The sequence below is a fragment of the Populus alba genome, chromosome 14 (genome assembly GCF_005239225.2).
Source record: "Populus alba chromosome 14, ASM523922v2, whole genome shotgun sequence".
Classification (NCBI taxonomy): Eukaryota; Viridiplantae; Streptophyta; class Magnoliopsida; order Malpighiales; family Salicaceae; genus Populus; species Populus alba.
The window spans coordinates 124,521-141,756 of NC_133297.1; the positions used below are offsets into that span (position 1 = coordinate 124,521).

At 32.9% G+C, this 17,236-nt stretch overlaps 1 protein-coding gene and 1 non-coding gene across 9 annotated transcripts; both read left to right on the plus strand.

Moving 5' to 3' along the window:
- Positions 1-9,187: 9,187 nt before the first annotated feature.
- LOC118059346 (uncharacterized) lies at positions 9,188-13,323 on the plus strand. Of its 8 annotated transcripts, XR_012167771.1 has the most exons (11): positions 9,188-9,476; positions 10,033-10,143; positions 10,234-10,302; positions 10,399-10,520; positions 10,695-10,889; positions 11,036-11,086; positions 11,261-11,349; positions 11,732-11,865; positions 11,944-12,146; positions 12,608-12,827; positions 12,937-13,323. It is a non-coding gene; the product is annotated as an uncharacterized protein (transcript). The 8 variants fall into 8 exon arrangements; XR_012167769.1 differs by having other exon boundaries at positions 10,695-11,086; XR_012167767.1 differs by having other exon boundaries at positions 11,036-11,349.
- Positions 13,324-14,473: 1,150 nt separating this feature from the next.
- Positions 14,474-16,720, plus strand: LOC118059299 (uncharacterized). Its single transcript, XM_035072138.2, has 4 exons — positions 14,474-14,858; positions 14,948-15,025; positions 16,129-16,301; positions 16,425-16,720. The coding sequence occupies exons 1-4, from the start codon at positions 14,543-14,545 to the stop codon at positions 16,617-16,619; spliced, it is 762 nt and encodes a 253-aa protein (XP_034928029.1). The 5' UTR covers positions 14,474-14,542; the 3' UTR covers positions 16,620-16,720.
- The last annotated feature ends 516 nt before the right edge of the window (positions 16,721-17,236 follow it).

Consider the following 17,236-nt stretch of genomic DNA (forward strand, 5'->3'; position numbering starts at 1 on the left):
TTTTGAATTCGTTTATAAACTAGATATATAAAATAAAGTTTATAAAGAAGTTTGTCCATGTCAAACTCATAATTTAACAAAAATAGCCATCATTTAAAATTGATTGCTGAACTCAGTTAGGTTTAAAAAATATTATTTTTGTTATTTAAATTATTTTTCTACCTAGCTTTGGATTATTTTGGTCATGTCGGTTTCTATCTCAATATAAACAGTTTGAATTAGAGTTTTTAATAGAAAATAACATAGCTTTCTTTATCTAATTTTCTACCATTTAAAATCATAACCATAGAGTATAAGAATCCAAGTTTTGATAACTTTCTTGCAATATGAAGCAATAGATACCCTGAAAATGACAAGCAATTAATGGCTGTGGAGCACATCAAATATCATTAAATAGAACATAAGAGATACATAACGAAATCTCATTTATTGTAGAGCAAATTAAATATTACTAGTTAAGTCACATAGGAGTTCGATTGCTTGAAGAAATGAACTATAAAAAAAGTAAACTGATGACTACAAGAATGCTCTTCAAAAATCATTTGCAAGGTCATTTGTTTGTTGTATAATTATCATGAATTGAATATATATGTGTGTGTGAAGAAAAAATTATTTAAATGCATGTTGAAGATGTATAATGCTTCCCACAATAAAATAATTTATGTCTTTAGTTTTCTTTTATCTCAATTTTTTTATAATTGATTACTAGCTTGTTGCTCATGCTTTTTTGCGAGGCCAAACTATTTTTTTTTGTTAAAAATTAATATTTAGGTATTCAAATAGAATTAAACAATAATATAAAAAGATATTCATGATAAATGTGTGACAATGCTAATTAGAGCTAAACCAACACGAGATATCCTACCAAACCTGAGATCCAAATTATATGACTAGAGAAACCCAATAAAAAATAAAGAGAATCATAAATTTTAAAAAAAAAAAATTATTCTGACTTTTTAAACTCGTTACCTAGGTTATTAGACTTAAAGTATTCAATCTAGAAAAACCACGAAGTTTAATTCTCAATAAATTAAATATTAAATAATAAAATTGAAAAATATAGCAATTCAAATAATAAAGATCAAAATCACTATTATCATTATTATTAACAAGTTGTTATTATTATAATTATATTATTATTGTTGTTGCTATTATTGTCACTATCATTGTTATTATTGTTATTATTATTATTTTACTACTATTACTGCTACTATTACTATTTATTACTTTTACTATTATCATTGTTATCATTATTATTATCATCATTCTTACCTCCACCACCATTATTGATATTATTATAAATAATAACCCTAAAAAGTGTATAACTCAATTGGTTGGGTTCTAGGTTTGATCCCTAAAAGTCACCAAATTTGAATCTCACAAACCTCAAGGTTACTAAAGACTTACATAATTATTAACTTTATGGCCTATGGAATTAATCGAGGTGCGCGTAAGTTGGTCCGAACACCCATATTAATAAAAAAAATATTATTAATAATAATAATATCATTATCACTAATATCATAAACATATTTTTTTATTATTATTTCTAGCATTATCATTACAATTATTATTGTCACAATTACTATTATCATTATAACATATTATTATTATTATCACTACTATGATTACCACCACCACCACCACCATTACTATTATTACTTTTATTATTATTACCATTACTATCACAATTATCACCATCATTATTATTATTATCAAAAATACAATTATTATCATCATTATCACCATCATTCTAAAGTAGTGTTATCACTATTACTATTATATTGTTATTGTTTTTCTTATCAATATTACCACCACCACCACCACCACCACCATCATAACCATTATTCTTATCATCATTAACTTAATCATCATTATTATTATCATCATCGTCATCATCATCACCATCATTATTATTGAAAAATAAAAACCTTGAACTTGATTTGAAGGATAGAATTGAAAACTACAAAAACTTTGACAAAAGAGCAAAGGAAAATAATAAGAAATGAAAAGAAAAGGAACCAAATTGAAATCATTATTATTCTCATTGAAAAAAAATAAAAAATCATAAATTTGATTTGAAGAATAAAATTGAAAACAATAAAAACTTTGACAAAATAACAAAGGAAAAAAATTAAAAATTAAAACCAGAATAACCAAATCGAAATATATTATATATACAAATTAGAAACCAGGGGTTAAATTAAAAACAAATAAAAACAATAAAAATACAAAAATTAAAAGTAAAAGTAAAAGGACAGAAATTTAAATATAAAAAAAAATGAGGACCATAATGCTTTTTTTTTTCTGGAGTTGAAGAAAGAAATGAAGGGGGGAAAGAAAAGGTCACTTTCAATAAACCAACAACATTTAGACTATAAGTGCCACCTATTATGGAAGAAGAGATGTTGAGGAATAAAATGATACCAAAAAAGCCTATTTTTTTTTACCACTAAGAGCCTCGTACACATTGCCCAAAGTAAAAGAAGGCTATGCGCCACCAAACAAACAATTAACAAAAAACCAAGACAAACCTTGACCCTAATGAATTAAATTTCTTAGATATAAGAGTACATGTGTAACTATATTGTGTATTAAAAATAAAAATACCTAAATACCTCTACCCAAATTAATTGGTTTTTTTTTTTTACTATTGAGGGTGTTTTGATTATTTTACTGGTAATTAAAATATTGACTAAATAAAAATACTTTCAAACAAATCAATAATGATGAATGTACCGTGTAAAAATATCAAAACATCTTTTTAAAATTTTTTAGTCAAGGTCACATCATCACTCCACTATTGTATTGAATAATGAGGAAGACTCGGATGATGTTGAATCACAAAAGGGTAGCAAAGTTGGTGAAAAGAAGAGCTTTATGGAAATTGGAAGAGGCTTTGTACCAATAGACATGGAAAGGTAAGGACAAGATAGTTGATGGGGTAAATGTGATTAGGTATTTGTACAAATTGATAATTGAGGCTGGTGGTATCCCACTTTGTTCAATTTAAGCCCTCAATAGTGTTTGCTTAATGAAAAACAATGAAATGGGTAAAAAAGTGTGGTGTGTTGTTGAGGGGAAATTTGTGTGAAATTATTTGCCCTGGATATGTTCATGGGTTTTATAGCTTATAGAACTTAGGGGTGGGTGATTTGTGGTTAATTGTTTATAGTGAAAAAAAAGTGTGGAAAGAAATTTGATGTTATTTTATTTATTGTATCTTCAATCCAAAAGCATGTATGGAATCTTCATTTTATGTTATTTTATTTATTTGGTTCTGCAAATTAATCTTTATTTTTTTATATCAATTCTTATTAATTTGATTAGATTTTGGATAATTATTAAAAAAAAAAAAATTATTGGCTCTTGCACACAAAATATTTGTTTGATAGCATGATGCAACCCATGTCTCTAAAAATAAAAACAAACTCTAAGAGGTGTAGTTTAACTGGTCAGACTCTATATTTACTTTCTAAATATTATCAATTCGAGTCTTACTAACCTTAAGACCATTAGAGACTTATATAATAGTTAATTTCAGAATTCGTGGGGATTAGTCGAGATGTATACAAGTAAGCTCAGACACCCACGTTAATAAAAATAAAATAAATAAAAATAAAAGGCATAAAAAATCTTACTGCTTCTAATTATTATTTTTAGGAATATTGCGTTCTCAAAATGGTCTATAAGTTTATTTAATTGATTAATTAACTTAGCATTAGTGTAATGTATACGTTATTATTTCTAACTTGCAGCACTTGAGTTGATCAATGATTACATCCAAAAACATTACGAGAAGTTTCATCTAACACTTAGCTTCGTTAATTACAATGGGAAGCAGTACATCTGGGAAGATTAAGTTTTGGGAAAAAAAAAATTCCTTATTTGTATGTTTGTTTATATATCATAATTAATAATTAAAAAAGACTAACTTTCTCACATTAACCAAAACATTATTAAGTTTGGGTTTTTCATTGTAGGCATATATAGATATAGTTTACTGTAAATTATTATAGTGAATCACTTCTTTGTTTTTGAGTGGGGAAAAAAAAAAAAACCTTGAGGTGAAGGTATTTTTTTTTTTTACTGATATATTGGTTATTAAAAGATTGTTTAGGGTATCTAGAATTTTTTTTCATTTTTTGCATGGTTAAAATACCATTTTACCATCGGACTTGACAAAACTTAGAATTATTGACCAAGAGTTTTTTTTTTTACTTTTCATAAATTTTTAAATAGTAAAAATATACCTCAAGATTAATAAATTGTGGAACTGTTGGACAAGGTTTTTTTTTTTTTTGCTTTTCCATTATTGATGTACGGTTAAAGTATGTTTTTGTCCTTAGAAAAAACAAAAAAATTAAAGTATCATTATTGTCGCACGTATGCAGCGTCGCGGCGAAAAATATATAATTTGTTGTTTTCATTTTAAATCTATCTCTATGTGGCAGATGTGGGGAGACAAGGAATTCTTATCGTTTATTGGTAGAAAATGGAATGGGAGTCGCCACCTAGTATTTTGGTCACTAGGAACCCTAACTGGTCTCAGAGATCGGGTACGGGGATTGGTTGCGTAAAGGGAAGGTATTAGCACCCCAAATATGCCTTACCTAAGGTAAGCTGCATTGTTTGATTGTTTTGATAAAAAACTAAGGTGTTATTGTGTTTCTAGTTGTTGGTCAGTCCATGGTTCAAGAAAAATCCTCCTTGGTAAGGAGGTCTTTATCTTATCGGGTAAAATCCTAACCGTTCTAACGTCTATACAAAAACTTTATTTTTAATATTAGGAATACGTTTTACGTATAAATTCGTAATCCCAAATACTACAATAAGACAAAAAGAATTTTTTTGAAGAATTTTTGAAATATTGGCCTAGTTCTCATGGCTTGAATAAACTGGTTATTAAAGCCAAAATGCATGCTAATACATATATTATTTTGAAATTTCTTTTTTTGTGTGAAAATACGATGTTATAATATATATATATATATATATTGGAGAGACTAGGCCGTATGCATTAAAATAAAAACATTTTTTTTTATGTAAATATATATTTTTTTTTTATGTTTTGACGAAAACCGGGTATTTTAATATTGGATTTGTATCTTTATGGCATAAAAATACAACCTAATATTAAGCCATTTTAATAAAAATATGCAGGAAAATCAACAATATTTTTAAGGATTTTTTAGAATTTTTTTGAAAGCAAAACATTTTTTATTTTAAAATTTTTTTATGTTTTGACGAAAAACCAGGTATTTTAATACTGGATTTGTATCTTTACGGTATAAAAATACAAATCAATATTAAACCATTTTTGATAAACACATGCAAGAAAATCAAAAATATTTTTCAAGGATTTTTTCAGAATATTTTTTTAATTTTTTGATATATATCCACATATATATAAATAATATGAAACAATGTAATAAATAATATAATATATTATGTGGGGTGGGCCGGCCCAACTAACTGGGCCGGACTCAGCCCAAAAGGGGTTGGGCCGATCTCGGCCCAGAAAATCTCTTATTTTCGTATGGGCCAGACCCTGCCCAGAAGGCATGGCTGGGCCAGAATCTGCCTGGCCCAGAAAATAAAATGGTTGGGCCAGCACCAACCTGGCCCAGAGAAGAAAAGGAATATTATCGCTGGGCCAGAATCAGACTGGCCCAGCAAACAAAACTGGCGGGGGGAATTATTTTCCCCCCACCCTCCTGCATGCACAACGATATTCGTTCTGCATGCAGAAGAGAAGACTGCCACCGAAAGCAAAAGCAAAGAGGGGGAGGAGGGTGTACCTGGCGCGGAGGAGGCGGTGAATTGCTGATCGGAATGCTTCGCGGGTGGTGATGTGGTGGAGGCCGGTGGCGGTGTCGTGGCTCACGGACGGCGGCTCCAAGTGGCGCTGCGGCTGTTTCCAACTCTGTGTTCTCTCGGTTCTCTGTTTTCTTTTTGTTTTTAAGTTTCCCTCCCGGTTTCAAGCTTCCCCCCTTCCTCTCAGTTTTGGGTTTTCAATGGTTCTCTCTTGTTCGGTGGTTTCTCTCCCCTTTTCGGTTCTGTTTTTTTTTCTTTCTCTGCGTTTTCTTTTTTTCTTTCGGTTCGTTCTCCCGGTTCCTCCCCTCGGGTCTCCTTCGTCCTTCCCCCCCTCCGCGAACTGGTCTTCAGAGCAGTATTTATAGAGTAAAGGGGAGCGGGGGTGTCATTATGGCTGCTTGGGGAGCGGGGCAGCGCCGGTCGGTTGGCCAGTGGGCGTGGCTGGCAGGCGCGACTCCCTCGGTTCATCATCATCAAAAGGCGTGGGGCTTCGGGTTTTTGGCAGAGCATGCGGGAGAAAGAGAGAGAGGAAAAAAAACAAAACTTTTCCTTCTTCCCCTACTGCACGTTTAGGGGAAGAAGAAAGTGGAACAATGTCGTTAAAACGACACCGTTCTGTCCTTTTTTTTTTTTTGACATGAAACGGCGTCGTTTTAGACAAAACGCGCCGTTTCATTTAAATGAAACAAGGCGCCAGAACGAGTCAATCTACAAGTCAGCCCTCAATTATATTTTGTACATTTCAATTGCATCCCTTTCAAATTCCGTCTCCGCCCCTCTTGTTGGCCGCGTTTTTCACTTTGGTCCTTGGTCTCTAATTTATGCAATTTGACCCTCAATTAATCAATAAACTTCTAATTTCTTCAATTAGGCCCCTGAATCAATTCAATACAGCCCCCTCTATCTTCGTGCCTTTTCCAAATTGGTCCCTGGTTTCGGATTTTCACAATTAAGCCCCTAATTGGCCATTAAACTTCAATATTTATGCAATTAAGCCCCTAATTTGACCTAATAAATATATTTTGGCCCCAGAACTTAAATTTCTTCTAATTAAAGCCCAAATTGACTTAAAAATCAATTTTTCTTGCACTCAAATCCTCTATAAATTTAATTAAAAATCTAATTAAGTCCATAAACCTCCAAATTTGGACTTTTCTCCTCAAAAAATCAAATTTCTTATCCACTAGGGCTCTCATCATCCAAGAATATATTGTCAAAAATCCATCTTTGTATTTTTAACCTCCTTGACTAATTTTTCTGATCATTTTCTGGGCGCTTCATGCCTCTTGTTATTTTTCTAAACCCTTTTGGCTATTTATTTTATTTTTTGTGAGGACCCAAAAATGGGTTACAACAATTATTATTATTATTATTATAAAACATCATTATTATTATTGAAAAATAAAAACCTTGACCTTGTTTTGAAGGATAGAATTGAAAACTATAAAAACTTTGATAAAAAGGTCAAGGAAAACAATAAGAAATTAAAAGAAGAGGGACCAAATAGAAATCATTATTATTCTCATTGAAAAAATTAAAAATCATAAACTCGATTTGAAGGATAAAATTGAAAGCAATAAAAACTTTGTCAAAATAACAAAGGAAAAAAAATAAGAAATTAAAACCAGAATAACCAAATCGAAACATATCATATATACAAATTAGAAACCAGGGGTAAACAAATAAAAAGACAAATGGGGAAAAAAGAAGAAGAAAAGATCGATGGCGATAAATCGACAATATTTGGACTACATATGCCACCTATTATGGAAGAAAAGATGTTAAGGAATAAAATGACATCACGGAAGCCCTTTTTTTTTTATCATTAAGAGCCTTGGACGCATTGCCCAAAGTACATGGAGGCTCTCATGCGCCACCAAACAAACAATTAACAAAAAACCAAGACAAAAGACCATAATACCCTTGACCCCAATGAATTAAATTTCTTGGATATAAGGGTACATGTGTTACTGTATTGTGTATTAAAAACAAAAATACTTAAATACCCTTACCCGAATCAATTGGTTTTTTTTAACTATTGGGGGTATTTCGGTTATTTTACTGTTAATTAAAATATTGAATAGATAAAAATATTTTCAAATAAATTAATAATGAGTAATGCAAATAAAACATCAAAATATCCTTGATTTAAAGACATTCAATTTTTTTAGCCAGGTCACAACATCACTCCATTATTGTAGTGAATAATGGAGTGTATTTATAGCTACAAGGATATCACTTTTCTGTTTAGATAGTGTTTAATATTGTAATAACGGCTTGTTTTTTAAAAATATTTTTTATTTTTAATATTAACACATTCAAATAATCAAAAAAATACAAAAAAATAATCTAAAACAAAAAAAATAATTTTTTTTTAAAATATAGTTGGACCTCAAAAAAAATACATACCTTAGAATAGTAACTAGTATCATTTAATAAGCTTTTAAGACTTTGAAATGAAGAATGAAGTTAATTTGACGGGTTGAGCTGAGATTTATAACAATAACCCATAACCATCCTAGCTGAATCGATGCAATTCAGGTTTCTGTTAAACCAACGGATGAGCCAAATAACCTCCTTTAGTTTCATTTAGGCTATGTTTGTTTTCTAGAAAGTGATTTCTTGTGTTTGTTTGTCATTAGAAAAATTGGTCAATAGAAAATATTTTTCAGTCAAAGAAAAATTTGGCTTGGTTTCCAGAAAAGTGTTTTTCCTAGAAAATTTGGACGGAAAACAATTTCTAAAAGTTGTGAAAAATTTAGAAATGTCATATTATTTGTTTATTATATCAAATTTGATCCTCAAACTTTTAATTGTTATATATATATATTGTTTTGAAAATTTATTTTTCAATTTCATCTCTTAAAATTTATTTTTAATATTAACTTTGGTCCTCATTTTTATTTGCTTTTCTCTTATTCATTTTTTATTGAAATTTTTTATTTATCAAATTTGATCCTCATTCTTTTGATTGTTACTTATTTTATTTAAAATAATTTATGAAATGTTAATTATTATTATTTTAATTTCTTCATCTTTTATTTTTTAGATTTGATCTCTATTATTTTAATTATTATTTATTTTTTTAGATAATTTATAAAATTATATATTTTTTTCAATTTCATTCTCATTTAAATTTTTAATTTGTAAGATTTATTTCTTATTATTTTAATAAACTTGTGAAAAAATATTAATAAGTTATTTTTAATTTATTTTTCCATGACATAACTAAACACTGGAAAGTGTTTTTCAATTTATTTTTTATTATATCATTAAACATCATAAAATAATTCATTTTTTTTAAAATTTATTTTTTAAAAAAAATAACTACTTTTCAGTGAATAAACTTGTCTCTATTGAAACCAGGATTTTTATTTTTTTTTCAAAAAGAAGAAGAAGAAGAAGAAGAAAGACCCCTTGAATTTCCGAGCTCCTCTACCTGCGGTTCTTGCAGTTTGCTTCTACGTGAAAGAAAAAACAATGGAACCACACAATACTTCGCTGGCTGACTAATATACATGCACTAATTCAGTAAATAAAGAAACCCTTAAATGGAAAACTCAGAATCAGAAGAGCCAGAGAAGAAAAGACCTCACTTGAATTCACCTCTGTCGCCTACCATGACTCGTAACTCCTCCACTTCTCCCGATAACAAATCTGTAAAACACTCTTTCCCTCTCTCCTCTTCTCCTTCTTTTTATGATTGCCTGCTAATTTTGCTTTGGTTAATGCTTTTCTTGTGAATATTATAGTTTTTGCTGATTGTATGTTGGTTTTTTTTTTAGAAATTTGAAGTGATTGGGTTTGGTGGTGTCAGGCATGGTTATGACTAAAACCCATGATTTTTTTAATGATTAGTAGCTTGTGAATGAAACCCATTATTTTCTCGATGAATGGCGCAAATAGATACGTATAGCTGACCCTGACTATTTGGGATTGAGGCTTTGTTGTTGTTGTTGTCTGTAGCAGTTTGTTGAGGACTGATTGTAGAGATATGCAGGGTAATGATGGTGATTGATCATTGCATGATTGGTTCGTTGGGGAAATTCAGAACTTTTGTATATTTTTTAAGAATCAAATGTATACAATTAAACGCAAATACAGCTCTGGGATGTAAACTACCATATAGTTAGTCATTAGAACATTTCTCCATATTCTATATAACTGGACTTCTTGAAGTTCTGTTGAATGTGTATATTTTTCTTATGCTTTAAGGTGATTTGGAAGAGATCATGGTTGAACTTGAAGAAAGTAGAAGAAAACTAGTCAATGTGAAAATGCAAAGGGATGCTGCAGTTGGGATACATACTCCAGCTCCAAGTGAAGGTACTAGTTAAACCACCTGGTCATCCATCTCTTATACACACTGCACACCGACTCTAACTGATCAGATATCCTATTGAGCAAATATTGCAGATTCTGGCAGCTGACTGTCTTTCTGAGCTTGAAAATCAGGCCATATCAAAAGAATTGGAAGATCTTGAGGTCTGTTTGTATGATTTGATAGGATAGGTGGTGTGCTTGATTTGTCAAGTAGCTATTATTTTTTTGTGGACCTAACTAGTGATTTTGTTTTTGCAGAGGATGAACTCAAGGATGACAAACATATACATTCATCTCATCTCTACAGTTTAGTAAAGGATCAGCTCTAGCATGGGAATGATGAAGTGGAAAGATACAAAACGCTGACAGATTCTTTGCAGGTTATTTACCTTGGTTTTCCTTTTCTTCCTTATTATTTTTAAGAATATGATGATAGCTTAAATCTTAATTTGCTTAATTTAGGATTTTTTTTTTCCTGTTTCTTTTTACACATGCCTGATCTTGTTTGTCCTTCAAATCTGATGATGTCATTTTTTGAACTGTGTTGTTTGTAGAAATGTTCTTGAAATAAAAGAATCTGAATCTAGGGCTCATTCCCAAGCTGAAGTTCTGAAAAGTTCATTGGATGAACACAGTCTAGAGCTGAGAGTCAAAGCTGCTATCGAGGCTGAGGCTGCTTGCCATCAAAGGCTTTCTGCTACTGAAGCTGAAAGAGCTGAATTAAGAGCTAAACTGGATGCTTCTGAACGGTTGGTTTTGCTATTTCATCGTTAGTATTTTGATTGACAGGAAGATCTATTTTTTTATTTAGTTATTGTCAAACTCATGTATACTTTACAATATTTTCTCAGTTCCTATTCTTTTTTACAATGCTCTGCTAACTAATTACATGCAGAGATGTTTTTGAGCTTAAGAAACCATCAAAAGTAAAGATAAGGAGGCTGAGGTATATATTTCTAAAATCGAGGCATGTTGCTCATGTCTTGTCTGTTTGCCATGAAGCCATAAATTCTTGCAACTTGCAGCAATTCTGGTTCCTTAGTACTTGCTGCCACCATTTCCTCTTCAAATCTCCTTACTCACATATCTCACCCTCATATTTAATTTCTTACTCATCTAGATCATTGGCCAAGCATATGAAGATATGCAGACACAAAACCAACACTTATTGCAGCAAGTCGGTGAGAGGGATGACCACACGATATCAAGGTTTGTCTTATAGTTATCTTCTGTATTAATAATTCTTAAAACATTATTTATTACTATGTAAATTAGTCGGGGTGAAAATTGATGACCTTCCAGGTCAGTAGTAGAGAAGTTGTTGCCAGAAGCAACACTTCATGTGTTTTAATCCCCCAAGAGGGACTCGGCTTTTCTTTGTCCCATGCCAGAGGTGGCCAAGTTAGCCCCTCAACTTTGCCATGGTTGTCAGTTTTTGGTCCCTGTCGTGGCAATATAAGAGCCCCCCCCCAAATGCCTACCCTGTTAACTATTACTAACTGTGAATGCTAACTGCTAGCTTTGGCCAAAATATGAAGTAGTCGGAAAGTTGACTGGCTGTCCTTAATTTGACTGATGTTTTAAAATGCAGCTGGTATCTGAGAGTGAAGACAAAGCAAGCAAACCTTTCTGCTATCCGGGAAGCAGGCACCGGCAAAGCACCTTCAACAAGTTAATGCATCAGTGGAATCATTAAAATCGAGGATTGCTCACAGTGAAGAGCAGGTAACTTTTGTTTGAAAACATTCTGCAGGACTTGTCTTTTTGGAGATTTCTCTATCAACCGGCTGTTGAATCTTGCAGATGAAACATTATGTGATTGAGGCAGTTAGGTCCACTAAAGAAGACAGACATCTTGCAATCAATCTTGAAAGTGCACTGTTGGAATTAATGGATGCTGAGAAGGAGTTGAAGTGGCTTAAATATGCTGTTTCTTCCTCTCAGAAGGAGTATGACCAGATCCAGAAGAAGATAGATGAAATCCAAACAGAACTGGTCAGTGAAAGGTGAGGCCTTTTTCTTTGTGGCAGTTAGATATGAAACTTCTATGCATTGCAGAGTCAGGTTGTGTTTTATACGTTTGATAGAGGACAGGAGATGAATATATCCAGCATTCCACAAAGTTTTTGCTCTAGATTTCCATTTCTTTTATTTGAACAACTTCACCTTATGCGTATGTTGGTAGTTATACTTCCAACATAAGCTGAGTTGACAAAGCTCGCATTGCATATGCATTATAGTGTTGGTTAAGCTGATTTTTTTTTTTTTTTTTGGTCTAGTTGATGCTGTATTGGGCCTTTTTGTAATTCTTGTGTTGCCCATACACTTCACAAATGATGTTATAGTTTACAATTGAAGTTTAATGCTCGGTGAAGGTGTGGTAGGTTCTGTTAATTGTGTGAGGAGAATAAATTTGCAATTAATCATTTTGGCTTTTTCTGTGCCCTCTTCCGTTTGTATCTTGTAGAAAAACAACTTTCTGCAAACCTAATATTTATCTGGTGAGGGACTTTCCGTAAGCCAGGAGTAAAAGGAAAGTGCTCGAGGAAGAGCTCATGGAGTTGAACAATAGAGTTGCTGAGTTGACTTCTGAAACTGGCGAGGCTGCAATACAGCGACTCCAAGATGAGATAAAAGATTGCAAAAGTATGCTCAAGTGTAGTGTGTGTTCGGACCGGCCTAAGGAGGTGAGTGAATTTTCTGCTGGTTTGTATCCCCATGATTACCCGTCATTGTTCTTGCAGTTTAACTTTAAAAGGTCGATTATTTTAGACTCTTTGCTTTTATATTTGGCAGGTTGTGATTGTGAAATGCTATCATCTATTCTGCAATCCATGAATCCGAAGGAATTTAGAGATTCGCCATTGGAGATGCCCTGGATGTGGAACTGCATTTGGTCAGAATGATGTTCGGTTTGTTAAGATATGAACAAGGCTCATATTTTGTAGTCAGACGTGGGTTTCACTTGTATTAGTTATCATAGAAGCCTGATATCCAGAGTTGATTCCCTGATGGGGGAACTAATGATCCCATGTAACAGGATTGAAGATGATTTTTTTCTTCCCATGTAATCATTTACCAATCATGCATCTGTAAATATGGAACACGAAAACGAAAAGCCCTAGGTGGTATTGTTCCATAGTTCATCTGTAAATTCCAGATCCCATGCATCACCCATCTAAATTATTGCTGTTGATGTCATGGTTTTGGAACGAGTTATAGCTTGTAACTGGCAATAGGACACGTTGGGAAGCATAGAATTTGAGCTAAATATTGATTCGCACTCTTTTGGCTCCTTGTAGAGATGCATATCCTTCGACTGTTGAAATATACTTATTCTATAGCCATGAGCTGATAGATAACAAAACAGGGGGACCTTTGAGCCCACCTTGAATCCTTGAGGTATCAACTAGGGTTGGATAGGATCCAACAGGATGAGCTCTCACAAGCAAATTTCAGTATCTGGCCCACACAAGTAGTCTGATGGATAGAAATGAGTCACCTGCTCATTCACCTTTAATATCTACATTGGGACCCGCACATTCATCCAAATTAAAATCTAGTATAATCCTAGATCTTCATTAGCCCATTGTAACACCTAAAAGTTGTTTTTGTGCTTGGAAATTGGGATCAAGTCAATCAACAAATCTCCCTTCCCTTCCTAGGGATAAGTGGCATATTTGTATCTCTGCTCCCAATTTGGTTATAGTTTGGTCACCTATTGATGTTTTTTTCCTAATATCATCCCTTAGCTCCTTTTCTCTATGATTATTTGGTCCTTCCGTTTTTCTATCGCCCAAGAACCATGAATAAATAATTGAATTAGATGGAAAGATTATATATATGTGAATCATAATAACTATATATAAAATCCATCATAATAATTATATGAATCGTTATTATTATGTGTAAAGAGAGCAATGCAATAAAAGTATTTAATATTTCTTTATTCAACTATCAGGGATATCTTCGAACTAATTAATGCTTGAAATCGAAATTAAATCATTTTTGTAAACAATTTTAAGAACGTGTTTCTCATGAATTTAGTGTATTAAGAAAAAAAAAAAACCCTCACACCAATAGTCTCTCTAAAGAAAATAAAGGGGTGATTATAAGGAAAAAAAAAGTTGGTTTTCTTTAGCAAATAAAAATATGATCTATCACATTTAATTAACATTTGATAAAAAGATTGTAAATTATACAAAATAAAGATTGTACGATGATATTAAGTTAAAAAATATATAAAAGGACTAAAATGACACAAAGTTAAGAATAGAGGTGCCTAAAGCACAATGACGTCAATCACCCCATCACTATTATTACACAACCATCATCGTGTTCATCTTCTTTCTTGCTTAGGCTCCAATTCCATTTTATCAGTGAAACATTGTCCAACAAAAGAATGCTACTCTCACTTGTCCAAACCATTTACACATCACCTTTTCCATCCAAAACACAAACCCAATTCAACAGTATCATAAAGTCCACAACTTTTTTGCCAAAATCACTCTTTCCCACCTTTGACTGCCCATCAAAAACCCTCTCAAGACTGTTTTTTTATGGCAATACAAGAACTAGAAAGTTGACAGCTGGTGCTAGCTTTACTGTCCATGCTTCTTTGATTGAGGCTCCAGTTTTATGGGTTGGTAGGCTTTGTATCTTTTATGCACTGTTAAAGGCTGGTTTAGCTGGATCAGAGGCTAACCCACTTGTTTCTGGTACTTTTTTTTTTTTTGGATTTTTAAATTTCTTGCTTTTTTGCATGTATTTTAATGGTTCTTATGGATTGAGGTCTACATTTGTTTAGGTTTGGATGGTGGTGGTGGTGCTGAATCTGGTGACCTGGGGTTTTCTAAGTGGATTGAGGCCATACAAGGCAAACCAGGTTTGTGGGTTCCTTAGTTGTATATTGTACATTTATGTTTTGTTGGATTTTTCTTCTTCTGCCATTTCTAAATGTTACTAGATTTTAGATGTGCCAATAAAAAAGTTTGGGATTTTATTTCAGTTTAATTCAAGATTTAACTTTTGCTAAAGTTTTTTGAAATCAGGTTGTACATTTATGGCTAAATCTGGAGAGTTTCATGAATTGGATATTTTGAAGTTGATGGATAAGGATTAGGAGGCCTTAGTGGTTTTACATTGGTTCGTGCAATTAAAATGCTCTAGTGTTAATGTGATAGTAATGAGAAATGGCAATGACTGGAAATCACTAAGGAAATATAATAACCCCAGGAGGTTGGCTTGGTGGTTTAGAAGGTATGATCCGTTCCTTGACTTCCTGGGTTTCATTAGGGCGAGCGCTCAGCTCAGTACTCCAAGGTCAATGTTGAGCATTTATCTAAAGTCTGGAAGCAACTTCTGGTCATTCTGACTGCTGGGATCTGTTTCAATAAGAGAGTCTTCATGCTAGTTATCTGACGTGGACAAGAACACATTTCATCTCCCCCGTAAAATTTTCCTTCTTAACATGGCAAAAGTTAAAACACTAAGTTCAACCGTGTAAATTTGTCGTTCAGGCTACTTAGCTTGTCCTCTGCTGCTTTTCTTTTCTGATCTTGTAGAAGAGAGAGCGAATATGACCATAACTGCTCACTTTGACCTATGCTGGATTCTTCGATGAATAATCTGGACGGGGTGCTAGCCTCTAAAACTTTTGGTCTCTGGAAACTTGAACTAACACACATGTCCTTGAAAACTCTCAACTCTTGGGATCATGTGCTTTATTTCTAGAGCCATGCCCTCTGGATCCTGGAGGATATATTTGAGCAAAAAATGTTCTGTTTAGAAGAGTTTGCCGACTGAGGAATCTTGTGGTGGTTTCTGCTCATGTGGTCAACAGTTGTGTATGTATTTATTGGAATTGATCAAAGGCTATGCTGATCTAAAGTTCCCTTTTATTTATTTGTTTGTATTGCCTCCAAAATTTTGATTTGGATCGTTCGTTTTCTTTAGGAAGACAATTTCATTATTGTAATGTTTAAGCAGATAAAGAAGCAGCTGACAAAAGGAAATTGGTAAGCAAATGGCATCCCACAACTAAGGGTACACTCAGAAGGAACTATAGGGTGCCTTCCAAATCCGAAGGGCAGCGGCGCCTTAAAGCAATTGCAGCTTTGCTATCCGAAGATGATTACTTTGTAGATGCAACTTCTCACAAGGTAATTCAACCTATGAAACAATCTCTAGAGTTCCAATTCCTTCCTCATCTAAGCATAATCAGTAACACAACAATATGATATGATGTGATACGTTATTAAAATTTCCCTAAACACTGTTCCTAGGGCTGTCAAATTAGGAGGGAGAGTGCTCATGGTGAGAGTGTGTGCTGCAACAATGTTAGGGCTCTCTTTGATGAACTCCCAACCCCACATTTGCTTGTGGAAATTACAGCTTTTCCTGCTGGGCCTCTTACAGAGAAGGATTACGTCAAGGCCGAGAAATTAGAGAGGGTTCTCAGATCTGGTCCTTCCATTTGAAGTGCTTTTAAAATATTCTGCTCACCTTTTGTATGCATCCAAACTCTGACTTGTAAATAAGAGAATCATGAAATAAAAATCTCTTCTTTTGGTTAACAAAACTTCGATTATTTTTGGAGGGGGACAGTATTTAACCTAATCAGATCCGGCTGCATATTTTGCTTCCTCTAGAAGTTGCTCGAGGCTTGAAGTATAGCCAGTGTGAAAGTCGCTATGAATTGCATGCTTAATTTCTAGACTTTCAGCTGCTTCATTTGGAAGAACCCAGAATTCATTTCCCTCATGAAGCTTCAGCAAAAATCATTCTGTGAAAGGATTAGGGCTGCAACTAGATATTTAGGCATGGCAATTACTATTGATATATGCCTCAGAATTATGGAACAACTCAAGGATGATAGAGGGTTAATGCTATGAGATGTTAAAATTTTATTAACATGTGTGTGGACACGCTAACCCGGCACCTGTTGATCTCACTAATTGGATAGGTCAAGCAACAAATCTTCCTCTGGATTTCCATGAATGGTCACCTTGCAGATATGGTATATCATCAGACTGAAACAATCTTATATTTTGGAACAACAAACACAACACAGACGCGTAGAGGCCACCAACATATG